Here is a 24,487-nt window from a genome sequence, read left to right as displayed (position 1 = left end):
CGATCTTGGCTCATGGCAAGCTCTGCCTCCCGGGGTTCACGCCATTCTCCTACCTCAGCCTGCCTAGTAGCTGGGACTACAGGTGTCCACCACCACGCCCAGCTAATTGTTTTGTATTTTTAGTAGAGACGGGGTTTCACCGTGTTAGCCAGGATGGTCTCAATTTCCTGACCTCGTGATCCGCCCACCTTGGCCTCCCAAACTGCTGGGATTACAGGCGTGAGCAATACATGGGCTTTTGTAATTTGCCATATATTTACCTTTACTGAGATCTTTATTTCTTCATTGGACTGTATAGTGTGCTTTCATTTCAACCTGCAGGACTCCCTTTAGCATTTCTTGCAGAGCAGGTGTAGTGTTAAGAAACTCCCTCTGCTTTTTTGTTTTTGTTTTTTGGTTTTTTTTTTTTTCCCCTAACTCATACTGTCTTACTTTCTCCCTCACTTTTAAAGGATAGTTTTACTGGATATAAAATTCTTGCTTGACAGGTTTTGTTTTTTTTTCTTTTAGCAGTTTCCCACCTTATGGTTCAAACAGGTTTCTGATGAGAAATCTGTTGATAATCTTATTGAGGTTCCCTTTTATATGATCAGTTGGTTTTCTTTTGATGCTTTCAAATTTCTCTTTGTCTTTTTGTTTGTTTGTTTTTTGAGACAGAGTCTCATTCTGTCTCCCAGGCTAGAGCGCAGTAATGCAATCTCAGCTCACTACAACCTCTGCATCCCAGGCTCAAATGATCCTCCTGCCTTAGCCTCCCAAGTAGCTGGGACTACAAGCATCTGCCACCATGCCTGGCTAATTTTTATATTTTTTTGTAGAGATGGGGTTTCGCCATGTTGTCCAGGCTGGTCTCAAACTCCTGACCTCAAGTGATCTGCCCACCTTGGCCTCCCAAAGTGCTTGGATTACAGGCGTGAGCCACTGTGCCTGGCCCTTTCTAAAGGTTGGTTATAATATGTCCTGGTGTGGGTCTCTGAATCCTATTTTGAGTTTGTTGAGCTTCTTGGATGTTTATATTCATCTCTTTCATCAAATTTGGGATGTTTTTTGCCATTGTTTCTTCAGATGTTTTCTCTTTCCCTTTCTCTTTCTGTTTTCCTTTTGGGACTCCCACAATGCATATGGTTATCCACTTGATGGTGTCTCATCAATCCCTTAGATCAGTTCACTTTTCCTTGATCTTTTTTCTTTCTGTTCCTCAGACTAGATCATATTCACTGTCCTTCATTATTCAGTCATTCTTCCTTCTGCCTGCTCAAATCTGCCTTTGAATCCCTGCGGTGAGTTTTTCCTATCAGTTGTTTCAGCTCCAGAACTTATTTTTCATTTCTTTTTAGGTTTTCTGTCTCTTTACTGATATTTTCCATTTGTTTATACATTGTTGTCTTGGCTTTCTCCATGTCTTCTTTAGCTCTTTGAGCATCTTTAAGACAGTTGTTTTAAAGTCTTTGTCTAGTAGATTTGCCATTGTCTTTTTTCAGGGACAATATCTGTTGGTTTATATTTTTCCTTTGAATGAGCCATACGTTACTGTTTCTTTGTATGACTTGTGATTTTTTTTTTAATTGGACATTTAAATCCTGTAATATGGTAACTCTGGAAACAGATTCTCCCTCTTCCCTGGGTTTGCTGTTTTTTGGGTTTATTTTTGGTTTTTGATTGTTACAGGATGTGTCTGTGCCAAGAATCAGCCTGAGGTATACATGTTAGGTCTCCTCAGATCTTTTCTGAGCCTGTGCTCTTCCCTGGGCATGCACAGCAACTTTCTCATTTCCCCTATATATGTGGTTGCTTTTGAATATCCTGGTCTTTAATGTCCGGCTCCCAGAGAGGGAAAAAGAAGAAAGTGAAGGAGGGGAAAAAAGATGCTGCCCCTTTTAATCCTCTGGAAGTCACTTCAACATGAGTGGGAGGACCTTGCAGCAGTGTGGTGGAGGTGTAATAACAGTGACTACTGTCTGTCTGTCTGCACCTTTGTAATCAGAAGCAGCCATCATTGATCAGAGCATAGATCCATATTTAGAGGACAGGGTCCTTTTCTCCCCCACTGTCTCCCACAAACTGTGTGCAAGCCACTCCAGGAATATGCATAGTTGCCTGCAGTGGGGCTGGGAGCTTTGGGTTGGGTAGGTGCTATTATGATGACAGCTGAAATTGACTGAAAGTAATTATAATTTATCATCCAGGCCTTCCTCTGGATGATGCAAACCTTCAATAGACTCTAGAGCTACAAAATAGTTATATCAGACGGAGTGCACCAGTGCAATTATTTAGTTGGGAAGACAAATTCCTGGTGCTTCCTACCACAGTCTTCCCCAAATTCCCTCTATAGTTCCTTTTCTTAAGAACCCCCATACTGTTTTCCTCAGAAGGTGCACCATTTTACATTCTTACCAGCAGTGCACAAGGGTTCCAAGGATATGGAGAACATCCTTGCCAACACTTGTTATTTTCTGTTGTTTGGATAAATAGCCATCCTAATGATTAAGTGGTATCTCATTGTGTTTTGTATTTCCCTCATGATTAGTGATTTCGAGCATCCTTCTTGTGCTTGTTGGCAATCTGTCTCTCTTCTTTGGAGAAATGTCTGTTTAAGTCCTTTGCCCAATTGGGTGCTTTGTTGTTTTATCTTTTTAATTTTAGCTCCTTTTCATGTTTGCTTTCCTTATAAATAACTCCTGCTTCTTCTGGTAATCTGCTTGAGAATGAGATCATTTCTTTGCTGTTTCCTACCGTGCTAGTACATAGTAGTGTGTGCCTGGTAAATACTTACAGAGGTAGGATAGGCCAGTCATACAGCCAGGTTTTGAAAGCCTGCTTAATTGACTGCTACAGTTGGTGATTGGGGACTTTGGAACAGTGAGGAAATTAATACGAATTGTGCGCCTCCTCTGTGCTAGGTGCTGCGGTAGGCATAACTTTATATAATTCCCGTCATACTCCTTTAATACATGTCACACTTACAGATGAAGGATTTGAATTAAGGGAAGTTAAATTTAGACTCCCTCAACATCACACAGGTAGTAAATGGCAATCCTTGGATTCCAATTCCAGGTCTACCTGACTCCACACTTTTTCATTATACCGTGCTGTCTCTCTTCCCTAGTCCGGTAAGTTCAAACAGAGAGCAAGCCTGTAAAATTGTTAGGGTGGATGAGCAGTTGAAGATTTACTTAATAAGAGACAGAGAATCTTGCTGTATTGCCCAGGCTGGCTTTGAACTTCTAGGCTTAAGCAATCCTCTCACCTCTGCCTATGAAGTAGTTGGTAACTACAGCCTACTCCATTTTACGTAATTATTTGAGAGGAAAAGGTAGAGATTGTGAAATGCTAATTTTATAGCAGTGAACAGGATCCCTTGAAGACACTGAGGTGTGTTGTTTGTGGATGCTGATGACCTTTGGAAATGCTGTGTCTACTTTTGGGTGTGACATCCTCTGTTCTTGCTTCTTTGGTACCATAAATTAGTGCCAAATGGGTGCCTAACATAGAAGGATGAAGTGCTTTTCATTGCTTACCACAAATTCCCTTGAACTCTTTACTTCTCTGAGACTTAAGAAATGCAAGAATAAAGGGAACAGAGTTTTATCAAAATCCTATTGTGTGCTAGGCAAACCCTAGAAGAGACGTGATTATTATCTTGCTTTTACATATGAGAAAATTGAGGCTCAAAGCTGTAGGGTAAATTGTTCAGATGCACGCAGCTAATAAATAGAGGAGCTGAATTCAGCTTTTTCCATGCTGCCTCCATTAAAAAGTTCCTCTTTCTTGCCCTCTGGTGGGCTTCGGAGGTCCTGGGAGAAATGTTTGTATCCTCACCAAACGTTGTGGTGGGTGAGCATCTTACATGGGGCTTGTTCTGCACTTGCTGTTTCTTCTGCCACATGGTTTAACCAAAGCAATGATGTTTGCCATTGCCCCTTCGAGGTTAGTACTCCTCTGAGGTGACAGAGTGGGGACAAAAGTTCAAAAGAAATCCACTTTAGAAACCACCCTTTTTCTAAGTATCCTGAAGGAATCAGTCACTAACACACATCACAAAATTCTCTCTAAGTTGGGAAGATGTTTTTAGACTTTCCTTTTCTTTAAGAAGAGAAGGGAGTGCCTTTGGAAACTAGAGTTTAAGTAAAGGATACACATAGCTTAAATGCTTTTATCTTTGAAATATACTATGACCAATAGACTCAAAAATAAATTTCTTATTAGTTTTGGGGGTATCAGAGTCAGTTTGGGCTGCTATAACAGAATACCATAAACTGGGTGGCTTAAACAACAAGCATTTATCTCTGATAGTTCTGGTGGCTGGGAAATCCAAGTTCAAGGTGCCGGCAATTTTGCCTCTGCCGAGGACCTGCTCCCTGGTTTGCAGATGGCCATCGTCTTGCTGTGGCCTTACATGGCTGGGAACAGAAAGAGTGAAGGGAGGCTCTCATGTCTCTTCTTCTAGTGACACTAGTCCCATTCATGAAGCCTCCACATTCATGATATACTCACCCTTTAAAGTCCCCACCTCCTAATACCATTACACTGGGGATTAGGATTTCAACATAGGAAATTTGGGGGAACACAAACATTCAGTCCATACAGGGGAATTTCTTTTTTCAGAATCTGATGTTTAATTGTACCTTCACAGTAACTTTTGTCAAAGTTATATTTAATTTCTGCTTCCTGGATTCTGTAGCAGGAAATGGAGCTTGTTATGTGCCCCAGTATTTGTAATACTGATTTCTAGTCCGAGAAGTATCTAAGCCTCTCAGAGTTAAGGAATTCGGTTTGGTATTATGTGGCTCTGCACTGTGCTATAGAAAAACTGGGGGTTTCCTCCCACCTGACATTTCAGAATGAAAAAGATCACTCAGCAGAATATTTCCCACACTTCTAACCCTGATGATTTTTCCACTCAACACTTTACACAAAGAGGTGGGTACAGATGGTAGTTTGCTGGATCTATGGAATATTCAGTCTTGGTCTTCACTCACTCCCTGGAGGCTACTCCTCGTTCTTTTATAGACAAAGTGGTTTAAACAGGATCTTAGGAAATATCTCCAGTATTTACCATTTGCAAACCTAACCCTAAATATATGGAATCTGTTAGATCAGGTTTTTAACTCAATAAACATCTTTGGTTGCATCACCGTGTTAAACTAAAGAAGTAGAAAACTGAAGGCAATGGCCCTGTTCCTTAACTGTAAGGAACATGTAATTTAGAAACTTCTTCTCTTTAACATGAAAAACTAACCATAAGTACATAGATCAACATTCTTCTTTATGGCATATTAGGAGTGAAGTGTCATGATGTTATGGTTTTTATAACGGCTCAGTAAAAGAAAAAAATTATATAGTGAGATGAAGTAGATATGACAAAATATTAGTTGTTGAATCTAGATGGTGCGTATTTGGGTATACATTTTTTCCCTACTTTTCTACATTTAAAAATTTTCATAATAAAGGGTAAAGCAGAAAAATCCTAAGTATAAATAACATTTATAAAACTATACAAAAAATAATTTCAAGGGTGGTATGTGGTTCTATTAATGGTAAGGGTTTAGGTAATTATTGGAGTTGGTAGGAAATAATTAAAATAGGAGTATAAATCCAGAGGCCCGCAGAGGCCAGGCGGGTAATATGGGTGAGTGGAGCTGCCGGGCATTAGACAGGAGGGAGATGGTGGGGACTGAGCAAACAGGCAAGTGGACAACTCATTGAAAGCATTCCAAAAATTTAAAAAATCTTAATGTGCATTCAGAATGAAACACTTCAGAGGGCTGGCAGTTTATGGTCTCCTCAAAATGACAAAATTTACCATCTCTGAATTTACCCAGCTTTCTGTCCTCTCTCTACTTTCAGAAGATGCAGGAGAGGCGTAGCTATCAATACTAGAAGGAGATGGTTTCCTGGCACAGGAGGGTGATGGGAAAACATTGTATCCAATGCCTCTAGAGTTTGCCTGGGTTGCCACAACTTTGTTGCTTCAGGAATGGAAAATGTGGCCCATCTTCTCATTTTCTCTGTCCTGTCTTGCTCCTTCTATGACCTGGGGCAGGATTTGCGGTGGGTTTATGGAGATTCCTATGAGTCAAGGAAGCACATTCTGAGGATAGACTCATGCACCTGCGTTTTGTTTTTAGATGGTTAGAGGGAGGGTGCAATTGTGATTTATAAGAATGACTTAAAGTGTAATTCCTTTGATTTTGAAGTTGGCTAGGCAACTTAATTGGAACATCCTAGTGTGCCTGTTAGACCTGGCAGCCTTCTCAAAATCCCCCTCCTACTTCGCTCATTTCCCTCACCGTCCACCTTTTTCTCAAGAGGTAGAAGTGAGAGTTTTGTTTTGTGAGCTAAGGTTGGCTTCTGGGCCCTCTGCTTGAGCCACCTGACAGCTTGGGGTGGCCCTGTAGCCTTCCTCCACCTCATTCTGCAATTCAGGCTCCCAAATGTCTTCTGAAGCGTGGAAGAGCTTCCTCATGCATGTTAGAAGAGCAGATTCAGACTGAGACAAGGACTCACTCTTAGGCATATATGCAGCCTACAGAGACCCTGAGAAGCCTTTTTCCTCCTAATATCTTCCTAGACTTATGCTTTCCTTGGAATTCCAGCAATAGCACTGCATACTCTTACTAGGGTAAGAGAACATTTTGTGTACCAGGTGCTATACTGGACATGAGATAAAAGATAAGCAAAATGTGGTCCCTGTCTTCAACCAGCTCATCGTTTGTTATACCACTTTAATCACTTTAGAGAAATTTTTTTTTTTTTTGAGATGGAGTCTTGCTCTGTCCCCGGGCTGGAGTGCAGTGGCATGATCTTGGCTCACTGCAAGCTCCGCCTTCTGGGTTTACACCATTCTCCTGCCTCAGCCTCCCGAGTAGCTGTGACTACAGGCACCCACCACCACGCCCGGCTAAGTTTTTTGTATTTTTAGTAGAGACGGAATTTCACCATGTTAGCCAGGATGGTCTCGATCTCCTGACCTCGTGCTACGGCCTCCCAAAGTTCTGGGATTACAGGCATTAGCCACCATGCCCAGCCGAGAAAATGTTTTAAGATGTGTTCGGCCATATGAACTTTGGTGAGAATTAAAGATGAGGTTTTTACTTGTACAGTAGGGGGCACTTGGGATGGGTGAAGAAGGGAGAACTGCCTCTAAAGGTCTTACTCATAGATGAGGAAAGACCTCAGCTACTTTTTGTTAAAATGAGTTTATTTATTTAAAAAATATTTAAGGGGGGAAATGCATTCATTTGGTTTAAAAAGTTCTGTTAAAAATATACTATGAAATTCCCCCTCCTTACCCCTTGCCTCCATGTAATTCTTATATGTCATTTCAGAGTTTATTTAGGTAAATATAAGCAAATATGAATGTATACTCTTATTTACTTGCACCCCAACCCCCATTTTTATGCAATGATAGCACACTCTATGCATCTATATACCTTTAAAAAAAATTATGTCTTATGGAGATTTTTTTCCATGTAAGTACATAGAGAGCGCCCTCATTCTTTTCTTTGTTCATGTAATACCATTTATAGATTTACCTTGATTTAATTAACAAACCCTCTATTCCGGGACATTGCTGTGTTTGCTGACCTTTGCTGTTACAATCACTGCTGCAGTGAACACTCTTGTATATACATTAGACATCATTTAGCATGTGTGCTACTGTGTGTGTAAATTCCTAGTGGTGAAGTTGTTGCATCAGAGGCTATGCATTTGTAATTTTGTTATCCATGCCAAGTTGCCCTCCTCCATATGGTGTTAACAACTTACACGCTAAGCAGCAAAGCCAGTTTCCTCACAGCTCCACCTACAAAGTATTTTTCATGCTTTTCATTTTTACTGATTTGACAGGTGAAAAATGGGCTTGCGGTAAAGTTTCCATTTGTTTTTCTTACTATAAGTGAGGTTGTGCATTTTTTTTTTATAGTTGAGGTATTGGTATTTCCTTTTCTGTGAAATATCTTTTCATATCTTTTGTTCATCTTTCTTTTGCTAATGTTTTTGTTTTTTTGTTTTTGTTTTTTTGAGATGGAGTCTCGCTCTGTTGCCCAGGCTGAAGTGCAGTGGCATGATCTCGGCTCACTGCAAGCTCCGCCTGTGGTTTCAAGTGATTCTCCTGCCTCAGCCTCCTGAGTAGCTGGGAATGCAGGCGCCTGCCACCATGCCCAACTCATTTTTGTATTTTTAGTAGAGACGGGGTTTTACCATGTTGGCCAGGATGGTCTTGATCTCTTGACCTCGTGATCTGCCCACCTCGGCCTCCCAAAGTGCTAGGATTACAGGCGTGAGCTACCACGCCCGGCCCTTTTGCTAATTTTTAATTTGCCAATTTCTTTTCTTTTCTTCTCTTCTCTTCTCTTCTCTTTTCTTTTCTTTTCTTTTCTTTTCTTTTCTTTTCTTTTCTTTTCTTTTCTTTTCTTTTCTTTTTCCTTTCCTTTCCTTTTCCTTTTCCTTTTCTTTTCCCTTTCCCTTTCCCTTTCCTTTTCCTTTCCTTTCCTTTCCTTTTCCTTTCCTTTCGTTTCCTGAGATGGAGTCGCGATCTTGGCTCACTTCAACCTTTGCCTTCCGGGTTCAAGAGAGTCTTCTGCCTCAGCCTCCCAAGTAGCTGGGACTGCAGGCGCACGCCACCACGCCCAGCTACTTTTTGTATTTTTAGTAGAGATGGGGTTTCACCGTGTTGGCCAGGCTGGTCTTGAACTCCTGACCTCAGGTGATCTGCCTGCCTCAGCCTCCCAAAGTGCTGGGATTACAGGTGTGAACCACCCTGCCCAGCCTTATTTGCCAATTTCTAGGCACTTTTTATATATTAGGAAGTTTACCCTATGTGATATGAGTTATCACAATAGGAGGAAAAAGGCTTCCTGGGGTCTCTGCAGGTTTTTAATTTTCCCCAGATTTGGGGTATTCTTTTTGTATTTTAAATTTTAACTTGTGTTTGTTGTCATGAGGAGTCTTGGTTTGTGTATTGTTGAATTTATCACTGTTTCCTTTATGGCTTTTGCGTTATCCTGGTTCACTATTAATGGCACACAATCATTCATTCCTTTTTCCATGGTGCCTCCTTCCTCTTTTCCTCTTTCAATTTCGGATTGACAGCAAAACACTTTTGGTATCTTCCCCCAAGTTTGCATTCCTGGAAATGTATTTCTCGTCAGTGATAGGGTAGCCCTTGATAGTTTTGTTAGGAGATTTTAGTGGTCTGTAGAATTCCCATTTTCTTGGTACAGGCACTCTGGGAAACTGACAGTTTCTTATAAAACTAAACATGAAATTACCATATGACCCAGCAGTTGCATTCTTGGGCATTTATCCCAGAGAAATGAAAACTTCTGTTTACACAAAAACCTGTACATGACAGCTCACAGCAGACTTGCTTGTAATAGCCCCGAACTGGAAACAACCCAGATGTCCTCCAGTGGGTGAATGGTGAAACAAACTCTGATACATGTATACCATGGAATACTACTCAGAATTAAAAAAAGAATTAACCACTGATATATCAACAACATAGACAAATCTCTAAAGTTTTATGTTGGGCAAATAAAAAGATCCAATCCCAAAAGCTTACATGATGTATTATTTCATTTATATAACACTTTTGAAAGGACAAAATGTTAGAAATGGTGAACGGATTAATGGTTAACAGTGTTTTAAAGATGGAGAGGGGGATGAGAGGAAGAGTGGGGTAGGTCTAGTTATAAAAGCAGCACAAGAAATCTTTGTGGTGATGGAACTTTTCAGCATCTGACCATAGTGGTGAATACATGAACCTGTGTATGGGGAAAAGTTGTACAGAACTAAATACAGACACAAATGAGTGCAAATAAAATGAGGAAATCTGGGCCGGGCACAGTGGCTCATGCCTGTAATCCCAGCACTTTGGAAGGCTGAGGCAGGCGGATCACCTTAGGTCAGGAGTTTGAGATCAGCCTGGCCAACATGGTGAAACCCTGTCTCTACTAAAAAATACAAAAATTAGGCAGGAATGGTGGCACATGCCTGTAATCCTAGCTACTCAGGAGCCTGAGGCGTGAAGATGGCTTGAACAAGGTTGCAGTGAGCTGAGGAGATCATTCCACTGTGCTCCAACCTGGAAGACAGAGTGAGACCGTGTCTCAAAAAAAAAAAAAGGAAATCTGCCCAGGTGCAGCGGCATACTCTGGTAGTCCCAGCTACTTGGGAGGCCGAGGTGGGAGGATCTCTTGAGCTCAGGAGTTTGAGGCCAGCCTCAGCAACAAAGGGAGATACCATCTCTAAACCAAAAAAGGGAGGGATGGGTAGGAAATCTGAATAAGATCAGATTATATATATGGATTATATCTATGTCAATATCCTGGTTGTGATACTGTACCATAGTTTTACAAGATGTTACCATTGAGGGAAATTGGGTAAAGGGCGCACGGGATCCTGTACATAGGATCTCAATAAAAATTTCAATTAAAAAGTCCCAATTTCTGCTAATACTGGATTCACCAAAACATACTGCCTGGAAGCAGGTTCAGTTCAAGTAACTGGTGCTCTCCTGTGTTAGGACTTGCAGTGCAGCAGCTGAGCAGTGGAATGTGGAGGAGCCTAGCAGTGCCTTGGGTTCCAGCCCTGTACTCTGCTCTGTCTCAGAAGATCTGAGAGCATCTACCATCATTTCCCAGGATTCTCTGGGACAGCCCCGCTGGGTAGCCCTTCGTACAGCCTGTCTGGAGGGAAAGAATACTGGCTTCAGCTCTAATATATCAGAACAGTGTGGGGTGGATGTTGGTGGTTGGGGACAGTGGGGAAGGGTTCCCAAGATGAGCTTTGGCCAGGTGAGGTGGCTCACACTGAGGCGGGAGGATCGCTTGAGCCCAGAAGTTTGAGACCAACCTGGGCAGCAAAACCCCATCTCTACTAAAAATACAAAAACTAGCTGGGTGTGGTAACGAGTGCCTGTGGTCTCAGCTACTCTGGAGGCTGAGGTAGGAAGGCTTGGGTCCAGGAAGTCAAGGTTGCAGTGAACTGAGATCGCACCACTGCACTCCAGATGGGCAACAGAGCAAGACTCTGTCTCAAAAAAAAAAGAAGAGCTTTGCTGTGCCCTGCACGTGACCTACTGTCATATGTATTCTGTGTTCCTTATGCTGTAGCATTGGCTCTGCTGTGAGACAGAGTGGCCTGGCATATGGTAGGGGGATCACTGGGATCCCCAAGACCCTGCTAGGGAATCTCTGAAGTCAAAACTATTTTTGTAATAATACTTAGACATTATTTGCAAATCATGCTCATTCTCTTACACAAGTGTCCAGTGGAGTTTTCCAGAGGCTCAATGATGTGAAATGGCAACAGATTAAATGCAGAAGCAGCTATGAGATTCCAGCTGTTTTCTATTAAGGCAGACATTAAAAAGGCATTTAAAAAAATAAACCAGTGGCATCATTTCACTTTTTTGTTTTGGAAGAGTATTTTCCTTAAAATGTTATTTTTGTTAATGTATAAAGGGGTTATCATTATATTTAAATGATATAATATTTAAGAATGTTCTCCGTTTTAATTTTTATAGGTTAATATCAAAAGATATAACTCACATAAAAGCTCTTTGGGGTCCTTGGTAATTTTTGAGAGTGTAGGGGTTCTGATAATTGAGAATTGTTTCTTTGGCAGAAAGCAATAGGCTTAATTTCTAGACTGGGCTTTGCTTTGTGAATGTGGGCATCATTTGGCCTCTTCAATTGATTTCTTCTCCTGAAAATGCTATTAATTGCCCTGCTACATACCTATGAAAATATAATCCTCTGTGCAAATACAGGGGAGATTAATGGCTGCATGGCTAAACTGGTGTTGAAAGAAAATGTAAAGAATGAGTTTCTGGCCTGTTAGCTGACAGTCTGTTTACTTGTTAAATGTCTTCATTTTAGCATCTCCTAGCAGTTTCTGTATACCTTTGATTTCTTTTTCTCAGTTTTTCAGAAAACCATTTTAATTATTTTAAAAAATTATATTCACGCATTTTCTTTTCTTTTCTTTTTTTTTTTTTGAGACAGAGTCTTGCTCTGTTGCATAGGTGAGATCTGCTCTCACTGCAAGCTCCGCCTCCCGGGTTCACGCCATTCTCCTGGCTCAGGCTCCTGTGTAGCTGGGACTACAGGCGCCCGCCACCGCACCTGGCTGATTTTTGTATTTTTAGTAGAGATGGGGTTTCACCGTGTTAGGATGGTCTTGATCTCCTGACCTCGTGATCCGCGTGTCTCGGCCTCCCAAAGTGCTGGGATTACAGGCGTGAGCCACCGCGCCCAGCCCACATGTTCAATTAATACGGGATTTATATTCCTAGTACCTTGAAGTGAGGTGATAAGGTCAGGAGCTCTGTTCTTGGAGAAACCACTCACTAGCTATGCGACTTTTGGAAAGTTACTTAACTTCTCTGCGTCTTGGCTTCCTCCTGTGTAAATGGAGCTAATAATACCTCACTTTCCAGGGCAGTTGTGAATATGAAAAATAGTGCACAGGAAGCAGTTAGCAAAAGTGCTTGGCACATAACAGATGCTTCATAAATAATAATTGCAATGATTGTCATTAACATATAGCAAAAGATGGAAGATTAAATTGAAGTCTTACCCTGTCTTCAGTGAACTTATTAAACTACTTTATTCACAAGTTTGTTAGCAGTCATTTTAATTTAATTTCATTTTTTTCTCCTTCGAAGGGCTATTGAGTGGCCAGACTTCCCCAACAAATGCCAAATTGGAGAAACTGGACTCTCAGCAGGTGTTGCAGCTCTGCCTCCGATATCAAGATCACCTGCATCAGTGTGCAGAGGCTGTTGCTTTTGACCAGAATGCTTTGGTTAAACGTATCAAAGAGGTAATGTGCTCCGGGAAAATAACATTGCTGACTGGTTATTATGATTCTCTGCAACTCTGGATGCCATCTTAAAACTTGACATTTGTCACTATTGCTTTGAGGAGATTGCTTTTTCCTAGCAGTAAAATGTGATGATGAAATAGTGGTCCACAGAGCTGGGCTAATTTACAGTTTGAATCGTGATCACCACCGATTTGCTTGGCCAAGTTGCTTAACTTCCTTCTCTTTGTCTCAGTTTCCTCATGTGAAAAATGGGGCTAATAGTAGTAACTTACCCCAAGGGTTGAGTGACAGATTGCTCAGTAAGTGTTAGCTATTATTAGTTTGTGTAAAGTCTTGCCATACTAATTTGCTCTAGCCACCATTCTATCTTTGAATTGACTGTAATCGTTTCCTGTGTGTAATTTATATTTTGTTTCCCGGTACATTATAATTTCTTTCAAAGCAGGAGTCTTGATACGAAAAGCTCCAGTGATTCTTAATGGTTTTATGGAAACAATTACGCCTATTTAACCCGCAAAGTTTTTAAAGGAAAGAAGCAATGTAATTCATGTGAAAGTACTTAGTAAACTGAAGAGCATGCTACAAATGTTGTATAATTATCAATCGCAGTAAATAGGTACTTCCTTTAAGCACTTAAATGTATCATTGACCAGCTGCTGCACAGCACAGTTCTAGGGGCACAAAGGAATAAGTGAATACATTTTCCGAAGTTTTCAGTCAAGAAAAGCTTTGTATTTCTGACACCTCGATGTACTGTAATATCAAGGGAATGTTAGGAGCTGTTTATTGGAGAAACCACTTATGTGAATGGCACTCCCAGATTTGTTATAACAACATGGCCCTTTAACTCTGGTGAGAGAAGATGATGGACATGGAGAAACAAGCAATGGGGCAAGAATCACTGCAGATTAACAATTTTTATTTAGCAATGGAGGTAGTACATCCTTGAGACTACAAAGTAGTCATTAGTTGTATTGGCAGATTTAAATTTGCCAACGTCTCCAACATTTTAGTACTTAGCTTTCATAAAATGTTGCATGCATATACTCTTCTCTCATGGGTTAAATACTATTATTTGGAAAACTATTAAACATGACCTTTGATATTGCTTTTCATTGATGTGGCTTTGCAGATATTATAAACTTATTTTACTATATTATGGTCTACCAAGCTTTAATTTCCAAACATGACTATTCATTGGCATCATGTGGGTTTTTTGTCTGTTTTAATACTTAGTTCTCCCCTCCTCCCAGTATGTCTAGGTGTGGTTTGTGAATCATCATTATTTTAGTAAGATAATATGATTTGGCTGTGTCCCCACCCAAATCTCCTCTTGAATTATAGCTTCCGTAATTCCCACACGTCATGGGAGGGACCTGGTGGGAGGTAATTGAATCCTTCGGGAGGCTCTTTCCCATGCTGTTCTCGTGATAGTGAATAAGTCTTACGAGATCTGATGGTTTTATAAAGGCGAGTTCCCCTACACAAGCTCTCTTGCCTGCCACCATGTAAGATGTGACTTTGCTCTTTCTTCATCTTCCACCATGATTGTGACGCCTCCCCAGCCATGTGGAACTGTGAGTCAATTAAACCTCTTTCCTTTGTAAATTACCCAGTCTTTTGTATGTCTTTATGAGCAACGTGAGAACAGACTAATACATAAGGTTACCAAATGATACTGATGCCACCCTCTGTTAGCTGGGATGTGGGAACCAGTGGTCTTAAGCACTATTTCTAAAATAAGTTCTACAAAACTAGTCCCATGTAAAGAAGGTCAAACGTTTTGCATATTCCCTCACCACCGCTTGTAAAATCACAAAGCATATTATTTCATTTAAAGTTCTTAGGAGTCTCACAGTAAAGAAAGCCAGACTTTTGAAACTTATTTGACCTCAGAACACTTATCTTAGGGAACATCTATTAACATCCCATAAAGTAGTGATTTTAGAACATTCTTTGGGAAATGCTATTGTAGACGTAAGACTTTACCTTTTTAATTTTTTTAGAGACAGAGCCTCATACTGTCGCCGAGGCTGGTGTTTAGTGATACATTCATAGCTCACTGCAACCTTGAACTGCTGGGCAGAAGCGATTCTCCAACCTCAGCTTCCTGACTAGCTTAGGACTACAGGTATATGCCATCATGCCTGGCTATGTTGTCTAGGATGTTTTCAAATTCCTGAGCTCAAGCGATCCTCCTGCCTCAGCCTCCAAAGCACTGGGATTACAGGTGTGAGCCACGGCCCCCAGCCAGACTTTACCATTTTTTATTGTTGTGCTAGAAGTTAATTAACTATGACATTAATGCTCAGAGAGGAGATCTTAGAATAATAATAAATTGGCTTTTTAGTGCTTATTCTTTTTAAAAAGTCCTTTAAGTTCAAGACCAGCCTGGCCAACTTTGTGAAACACCGTCTCTACTAAAAATACAAAAATTAGCCAAGTGTGGTGGTGCATGCCAGTAGTCCCAGCTACTTGGGAGGCTGAGGCACAAGAATCGCTTGAACCCGGAAAGTGGAGGTTACAGTGAGCCCAGATCATGTCCCTGCACTTCAACCAGGGCGACAGAGCCAGATTTCATCTCAAAAAACAACAACAACAACAACAACAACAACAAAAACCCTCTAATCCATATCTGTTGTTTTGCAGTTTAGCAAAGTATGGTACAGAGAGATTAACTGACTAGTTGTATATCAGAGAGCTGGGGAAAGTGTTTTATAGCTGGAAATACCAGACAGAGCTTCTATTATACCACATTTTCAAGACTTGAGAGCAGTGTTTCTCAGCCCTGGCTACATGTTAAAATTACTCAGAAATTTTTTCCTCCCATATATATGAGGGGAAATTTTACACATATACTGAAGAAGACAGAGTAAAAGAAGACAGAGTAACACAGTGAACCTTCATGTACTCATTACCAGCCACTACAATCATCAACTTGCAAATACTCCTGTTTCATCCGTATCCCTATTCCCTGCCACCCCCAACTGCATATTTTATAGTAAATCCCCAGACATGATTTCATTCATAAATATTTAAGTATATATCTTTAAAAGTGAAGGATTCTTTTTAAAAATAACTTTTAAATTTGAATTAATTTTAGACTTAGAGAAAAGTCACAGAAGTAATTTGAGAGTGCCTATATACCCTGCCCCATGCAGCTTGCCCTAAAGTTAACACTTTACATAAGCTTCATACAGTGATCACCAGGAAATTACTAACAATTAAATGGAGACCTTATTTTGAATTTTACCAGTAATTCCACAAATGAATGACTCAGTCCTTTTGAAAAATATAGTCACAATGCTGTATACCTAAAATATTTAACAATGATACCTTAATTCATTCAGTATAGCTGAGGTGCTGTTAAGAAAAGACTAATGTCTGGGTCTCACTCCAAACAGATTAGATCAAAATCTTTGAAGGGTGATAGGGTTGGGGCAGTGGGATGTTGGGTATTGTTATTTATGAAGGTGCAGTAGGTGATTCTAATATGTAACCAGGTGAGAACCAGTGTTTTGGAGCATTCATTTAAAAATAAACTGAGTTTGGCAGGCGACATGGCTCATGCCTATAATCCCAGCACTTTGGGAGGCCAAGGCAGGCGGATTGCTTGAGCCCAGGAGTTCAAGACCAGCCTAGGCAACATGGTGAAACCTCATCTCTACAAAAAAGACCAAAAAAAAAAAAAAAAATTCCAGGCATGGAGGTGTGTGCCTGTGTTCCCAGCTACTTGGGAGATGAGAAGAGGTTGCGGTAAGCTGAGATCTCCACTCCAGCCTGGGCGACAGAGCAAGACCCTGTCTCAAAAAATAAACAGTTTGAAATTCTGTTTGAAGAACTTTGGGATTCACTTTGAATAGTCAGTCGTTACCCAGGACTATTGCAAAACAGAGACCAGCACTCACAGTACCGAGCAATAGCCAGCAGGGCGCTTGGGCAGAGGAGATGAGCACAGTTTTGGGGCTTTCATTGGTGGTGTAATGTGTCCGTTGTATCTCTGGTGGTGAGTATTAGCAAAGTCCTGAATCATATCCATCCGTCTATGTTCACTTCAGACCTAAGGGTTGAAATTAGTCACTTCCAAATGAGTAAAGCAGAGGATGTCATTTTGATCAAACACCAACTCTCTGATATTATTCCAGATGTTTCCTGGAAATTTGGTTGGAAAGGTGAGGAAGTAACATAATACTATGTGTTGAAAAGTGAGGGAACTTAATAACCATGGAGAATGTCTGTTAGTGGAAGTATAGAACCGGGACCACCTAGAGGTCCCTAAGATGACAGTACCTGTGATCACTTAAGTCTGCATCAAAGGGAAACATGGCTATAACTATTTCTGATTCAGATAAAAGAAAATCAGAGAGTTGGCTAAGCTTTCCTTATGTTAAATTTGGATGATGCTCTTGAATGAAAAGTTTATGTTTATAGACTTGTGCATGTGAGGGAGAAGAATGGAGGTAATTTACTTTACAATCAGGGAGTCTAGTGACGTACCTTGACTACTGGTTTCTTTAACGGCGATAGGATGGCCCCTCAGCCAGCACTGTTGAGCAGCTATTGCAGACCCACCTAGTGGGAGGTCCTTTGGGGGTTCCAGAGACATGTAACCTGGTCCCTGCTCTTTGAGAGTTTAGCCTCGATGAGGGAATGAAGATACACAGAACAGAAGTATGAAAAAGGCACTGTTGAAGGGGGTGCTCATTTGTGATTTATAACTAAAGCTCTGTAAGAGTTAATGATCAGGATATCCTGGAGCAGACGGGGTTTAAGCTAGATATTTGGGAAAAAAAACCCAGGAGTTGGGAAATGAGAGGCAGAGGGGGGCATTGCTGCAGGCTAACAGCTTGGCAGTCTTAGAAGAAAATTAACTTCGGGGCTTCAGGGACGATGAAGAAACTGGCCGGAGTTTCGGTGAGCTTGCTCAGAGAAATCTCTGCATTCGGAACCACGGAAGGTTGGAATTGGAAGGACCTTAGAGACCCTCTGGTCCAGTGCTCTCATTATTCAGATGCAGAAATTAAAGCCTTTTAGAGAAAGTAAGCACTTTGCCCAGGTCACACGGTGAGGTAGTGGCCAAAATTAAATTAAAAGTGGATGAAGATCAAAGGGGAATTTTTGTTTTGCAGGTGGTGCACTGGAACATGTTTACAGGATGAGGGGGAAGAGGCAGAAGAGACAAGATCAAAGATGAAGGAGAAAGGGGGATTCTTGGAGCGAGATCCCTGAGGAGGCAAGAGTTGGAGCCCTGTGGGACATTGGTTTTGAGAGAACAGATAGGGCGCAGGCAAGCTTACGGCAGAAGGGTCCCCGGCACAGATCAGTCACACCCAGCAGCTTGTGTATCCTCTGTGGAGAAGAGGGGGGTCATTTGTTGAGTGGTCATGGTGACTGGATACAGTCATGAGTGCCATAAGGCCTTGAGGGCTCAGCTGAGGCAGGGCAACTTGTATTTGCGGACAGTCTGGCAAAGTGGTTCTAAGTGTAAAATCCAGAGCCACACTGCCAAGGTTCAATCCTGGCTCCATCTCTGACTAGCTGTGTGACCTCAGGCAAGCCCCTTAATTCTTCTGAGCCTCAGTTTCCTTTTCCGTTCAGTGAGAACGGAATGACATCCACCTCAGGTTTTCGTGAGGGTTCAATAAGTTGTTCTTGGTTCAGTACTAGGGACCACACCTGCCATGTAGTTAGACACTGTAGTGTTAGCTCTTGTTATTGCTTTAAATAGAAATGATGACTAAGGAGAAAGGCCTATCCTAATTGCCATGAATTGGCCCATATGAAATTACTTGGTACCAGCAGCTGTCTAAATATTGCCCGATTTTAAGCTCGGCTCTTAACAACCCAAGTATAAGAACTAAATAGAGGCAAGGCACAAAAAAAAAAAAAGTTTTTTTTTTTTTTTAGCCCACTGTGGTTTCCTTCAAACCCTGCAGGATTTCTTTCGTGCCACGAATATGTAGTTTTTGGAATTTCTGTAGTGACTTTTACTGTTTATTCTGCTTTGTGGATAGCATACTCGTGCCTGGGGAACATGGGTCTTGAGAAATGTGAAGCTGGATGGTGGCAAACCATTAGTCCTTGGCTTCTAGGCTGTGGATACATGGCTGCCTCTGATTTGGGGGATTTCCTGTATATTGCCTCATTTCTAGTTAAGGATTCAAGTTGACAGACACTTTGTTTTAGGTTACATCTATCATTGAAATGTAGGGTAACCGAAAGGCCAACAAGAAAGGAGTGTGCTTCCTCCCCAGGTGTGGTTTTCCTGGGGGCGAGGGACGAGGCCGGTGGCAAATCCGCAGCCCCAGGAAGATGCAGCACAGACTTTTGGAGCTTCTCTTGTCACTGCCCTGGGTCTTCTTTCGGCCTCATTCTAGTTGCTGTCAGTGGGTGGGTAAATATGTTCACAGATTAGAACACCTTCGTAACTAAGATAAAGCCACAAGGTTTATTTTGTTACAGTTCCTGTGTGCTTGCTTAAAGGCCTTGAGAGTACATTCATGATATGATTCTGGTAACTCCTGTTTTAATTCTTAGATGCATTGATAAGCATACTGTATTGCTGTAAACCAGTGTGAAGCATGGAGGGGGTTCAAATGAACCGGTAAGAAAAAAATTGCAATCCTTGGAAAGCCATGCGATTACACAAGATTATAGAAAGGCCCTGAGGTTTCTCTGATTTAGCCCTTTCATTGTGCAAATAAAGCAACCAAGGACCTTTGAGTGTACATGGGATTTGCCAGATATCTTTCTATTAGTTAATGACCAAGATGGTATTAGAAGGTGAGTCATCTTTTCCACTGCACCATACTACTTACGTTCTGCCTCTTTGGAGTCCTTCATTTCATTTTTGGTTATTCCTTTTTCACCTGGTAAGTCCTCCACTGGTGTTTGAAAGAATGCACGGGAGTTGCCCTTCATGGGCCTGCACACAGGGCTGGGCAGGGATTTCTTTCTGTCAACGGTGCTGTAATGTTTAAGACCCAGCTGGAGTCATTTTCCAAGCATTTGACCTGACTTCCTGTACTGTGTGTCCTCCCAGGGGGAGAGATTGATCCCGATTAATTGAGTTGTTCCGAGTGATGCACAGAGCATCAGTGTCTGAATTGGCCTTAGCATTCACTTTGAGCTCCTTCGGTTAAAAGCCTGGTTAGCGTGAGCTATTGGCCAGGTGAAACTGTTGCTGTCGCCCTGACACTGTGAACCGAATCTCCTTTAAATGACAACATTGTTAGAGTCCTGTGGCCGCTTTTAAACATATTTTGGCTTCAGTTGCTGCTTTCTTGACCTGAAATTATAAAATGAATTGGGAGTATCTGTTGCAAAACTACAAATTTTGACAAGAACATTGAGATGTCGGCTTCTTTTTGCTGAAATACTGAGGCAAGACATTTCAAGAAAATTTTATGTTCCCATAGAATGTCACAAGTGATTCTGGCATAAATTCCAGGTTGAAACCTTACCATGTAATTATAGTTTCCCCGCTTCTTGTCCTTTGGGCAACCTTTCTTTTCTGTAAGAAATATAACTGGTCCCCTGGGTGGCAGGAAATCCAAGTGGGGAGTGGGCTGCTTCTGGTTCGGCGCACTGTAAGGTATGCTGCACAGGGCTTCCTTGGGCCTGGCCCCACACTTCCTTTGCACCAGCACTGTCCTGCCAAAAGCCAGAAATCCTGGAAGAGGGCCGAATCTAGTTTATTACTTGCCTGTTGGAAATGTAGGCTTGTGTTTTTTGGCAAGGCATGAGCAGAGCCCGGTTATTTGACTGCTCTGAGATTTAACTCCATTCCGTTTTTGGACAATGACATATGAGCATGTGTGAACAGCAGCCCCATTTCCCCCCAGTTTGCCTGCCCTAGACATGCCCCCAGACAGCTGGCTCTGCCAGCTTTCCCGATGCCAGGTTCTAGAGCCCCTGTTCTTCTCCCTCCCCTGCTCATTTCCAGTCCGCCAGAGTGGGCAGTGTCAGAGGTCCCGTGTAGTCTCCTCTCTTGTGAGGAACCCCAGAGCACCTGTAGTCTCTAAGCCAACTAGCCGGTATCAAGGGCTCCTGGGTTATGGAAATGAAACCAGGGCTGGGAAAAGATGTTCCCTGTCCCGTGTCCCTTTCAATGAAGATAAACAAGAATTTTAGCAAATTTGAGCATTGTTGCAGTGCCTAGAACAATGCCTGGCGTGTAGTAGATGTTTAATAAATACTTGTTTAATGAACAACTTATATATTCTTCAATTATTTCATCCTAGGGACTGATAAGTTTTCTCATTCTATCAGAGAAAATAAAGGTTATGAGGGTTGCATTAGGTAGAGTAAGCTAGGCTACAGCTAAAAATAGACTCAAAGATGTTTAATGGCTCAAATGCAACAGAAGTTTATTTCTTGCTCTTGTTCAAGGTGGATGTTTCTGGTTAGCAGGTGACTCTCCTCCATTGAGTTCAGGGATTCAGGTTCCTTCCATCTTGTGACTCTGCCGTCCCCAACGACCACGTTGTTGATAGTGTCCAGTGGCAAAAGGGAAAAAAGAGTGGACTAGCACAGATAGGAGGTTCTTATGTGCCAAACCTGTGAGTGTTGCCTATGACTTCGGCTAGAATTCAATTACATGGCCACAGCTAACTCCAAAGAGGCTGGGAAATACAGTCTGTTGTGTGCCCAGGGGTACACTAAATTTTGAACATCTGTGTCATCTTCGAGCTTAGATTCCTAAAATGTATCTGCAGCCCAACTTTGAGATTCAGAAGTCCTGATACAAGGTTCCATGGTAAATTTTGCTTGGTTTAAGTCCTCCTGCCAATGAAAACCAAGTGACATTAGGAAAAGATTTATATTTTTAACAATAAGTAAAAAAAAAAAAATCAGGATGTAAAGTTTATATTCAATATGATTTCAACTGTATTAAATATTCTTTTGTTTATTTTAGAACAGGGTTGTCCAATCTTTTGGCTTCCCAGGGCCACATTGGAAGAATTGTTGTGGGCCACACATAAAATATATTAATGCTAAGGGTAGCTGATGAGCTTAAAAAAAAAAAAAAAACTCATAATATTTTAAGAAAGCTTACAAATTTGTATTAGGTCACACTCAAAGCTGTCCCGGACTGCAGGTGGCCTGCAGCCAAACAATCTTGTTTTAGAGACAGGGTCTCCCTCTGTTGCCCAGGCTGGAGTTCTGTACCACAATCATAGCTTACTGTAGCCTCAAACTCTTGGGCTCCAGTGATCCACCCACTTCAGCCTCTCACACAACCAGCACTACAGGTGTGCCACCTACCTGGCTAATTTTACATTTTTTTTTGTAGAGACAGTGTCTTGCCGTGTTGCCTAGGCTGTTCTTGAACTCCTGGCCTCAAGCAGTCCTCCTACCTCACCTTCTCAAAGTGCTGGGATTACAGGTGTGAGCCATCGTGCTTGGCCGTGGTAAATATTCTTAATAAATGATTAGACAGAAGGAAACATGACAGTGACTTAATTGTGGTTGCCCTTTAGAGATGAGATTATCATTGGTGTTTGTTTTAGCCTGCTTCTGTTTTTCTGTGTTTTACAAGATTTCTATCTCGAACATGCATTACTTTTTTTTTTTTTTTTTTAATACCTTTTTTTTTTTTTTTTTTTTTTGGTTAAACTGATGGATAGGCTCCATCTTCAGAGATTCTGTGCCAGTGGGTCTGGAGTAAGGCCCAGTACTGGCTCTTTTACTTTTTAATTTAAATATTTTTTATAGAGAGGATCTCATTCTGTCACTTAGGCCAGAGTGCAGTGGCACAGTCATAGCTCACTCCAGCCTCAAACTCCTAGGGTCAAGTGATACTCCTGCCCCAGCCTCCCCAGTAGCTAGGATTACAGATGTGTGACACCATGCCCAGCTAACTTTATTATTATTATTATTATTATTATTATTATTATTATAGAGACAGGGTCTTGCTAGGTTGCCCAGACTGACTTTGAACTCTTGGCCTCAAGCAATCCTCCCACGTCAGCCTCCCAAGTGCTAGGATTACAGGCATGAGCCACCATACGTGGCTTCTGTTTTTTGTTGTTTTTTGTTCTCACAATATATGAACCTCATAAGAGTTGCGTCTCCCTGCCTGCAGCTTTTTGATTCACCAAGATAAGAATATGCCTCAGAACTTTGTATGCATATGCCTTTACGTGTCTGCTTCATTTATGAACTAGTCAGCTCTGTGTCGGGCCCTGTTGTAGGTGTCGAGGAAATATCACTACAAAACAGACAAGACCCTCCTTCAGAGATCTTACACTCCATTGTGGACACAGACAATAAATAAAGTAAAAAAATAAAATAGATGGCAGGTAAGTTGGTAAGTACAAGAATAAAAAAAAAAAGTAAGGAGATACAAAATGTCAGTAGGGTAGAAATTTGACATGGGGTGACACAGAAGGCCTTCCCAGAAAGGAACTTTTAATATAAAGACCAGCTCGTCAGTACTGAGCTAGCCAGGGGGCTCTTCTTTATAACTCTGTCTGGATCTGAAATTTATCAGATTATTTGACCAATGGCAATCCCAGTTCTCAAGATTCTGTTCTTTACGATCACTCTGCTCATTGTCATGTTTATCTGAATGTTCCGAACTAGAGTCTTATTTGCTATCTCTGTTGTTAGTTGGTAGGAGACTTGCAGATCTATACTCCTTTTAAAAACATCTCTGAATTGTTTTAGATTTCAGGGACTTCCAAAGGATCTCATCAGGAGGTGTCCCTAAAGCTTGAAGCAGCATTTAATTTTCTTCTGCCCATGCTGACAGACTGAGTATAATATTGTAAGACTTTAGTCGATGTCCTGGCGATCCTCCATCGTTCTCATTCTACACATGAGTAGAGAGCGTTTCACTTGTCCAAGGCCATATCACACCGTTGCTGGAAACTGCCCATGACAGCCAACCTGCAGCCCAGAGCAAAAGGCATAATGAATGTGGAAGGACTCTGCAGGACCATACAGAGCTATGTAAAAGAAAGGATTATTTTGGGAGAGTAAAAGTCATTTATTTCAAATGCAGCCAGACAAGGAGGGATTGCAAAATGTTGTTCTGTAGAAGTATGAGCTTTAGTAGCGTAACACAGCATCATTTCAGTGATGGTTTCTTCCTGTATCCCAAAGTCCCCCAGCCTCCTCTCTTCCCCTTTCTACCTGGAAGTTTACAAATTCTCTCTTTGCCCTTGCGGAGACTTAGATTCTCTGGAGTCTGTCACTCACCTGCCTCTCCATCTTGTATTGTAATAGTCATAGTTGTATTCTGCAAAATGCGTGAAATTCAGATGGCTCTGGCCTGAAATACCCAGCCTCCACTCCTGCTCCCCGGCGTCTGCTGTGCCCTCTACTTCTGGCATCTGCTCCCCCTCTCTGCCTGAGGAATCGTGCTCTCCCATCAGCAACTGCCAACAGCCTGGCACATGCGGAGGTCCCGGTTTCCCTTGATCACAGGGGACCTCCTTCCTCATGCCTCCCTGGTGTACAGGAAGTGTTTGCTGGAACAGTTTATGTGGTAAAGTTGAGTCGGTGCCTCAGCCATCTGCATGGGGAATGACATGGGCCTCTGGACTGGAAATCAGGCTCCAGCCTGATGTCCTGAGCAGCCATCTAGCATCCTGCCCGGGAGCATAAGGCAGCGCCGATGGCAGTATACCAGATCATTATGCCAATA

The 24,487-nt window shown here is 41.7% G+C and overlaps 1 protein-coding gene across 2 annotated transcripts in view; it reads left to right on the top strand.

Moving 5' to 3' along the window:
• Positions 1 to 24,487, top strand: part of LOH12CR1 (loss of heterozygosity, 12, chromosomal region 1) — a 111,098-nt gene that overhangs the window by 67,823 nt on the left and 18,788 nt on the right. For both annotated transcript variants that reach the window (XM_011993640.1, XM_011993639.1), the window contains exon 3: positions 12,674 to 12,831. In XM_011993640.1, coding sequence (XP_011849030.1) covers positions 12,674 to 12,831 — 158 coding nt within the window. The remainder of the gene's footprint in view (positions 1 to 12,673; positions 12,832 to 24,487) is intronic.

This window comes from Mandrillus leucophaeus, unplaced genomic scaffold, assembly GCF_000951045.1.
Source record: "Mandrillus leucophaeus isolate KB7577 unplaced genomic scaffold, Mleu.le_1.0 Scaffold431, whole genome shotgun sequence".
Taxonomy (NCBI): domain Eukaryota; kingdom Metazoa; phylum Chordata; class Mammalia; order Primates; family Cercopithecidae; genus Mandrillus; species Mandrillus leucophaeus.
The sequence above is the reverse complement of the archived record's forward strand: the minus strand, read 5'-3'. Positions and strand labels throughout refer to the sequence as shown.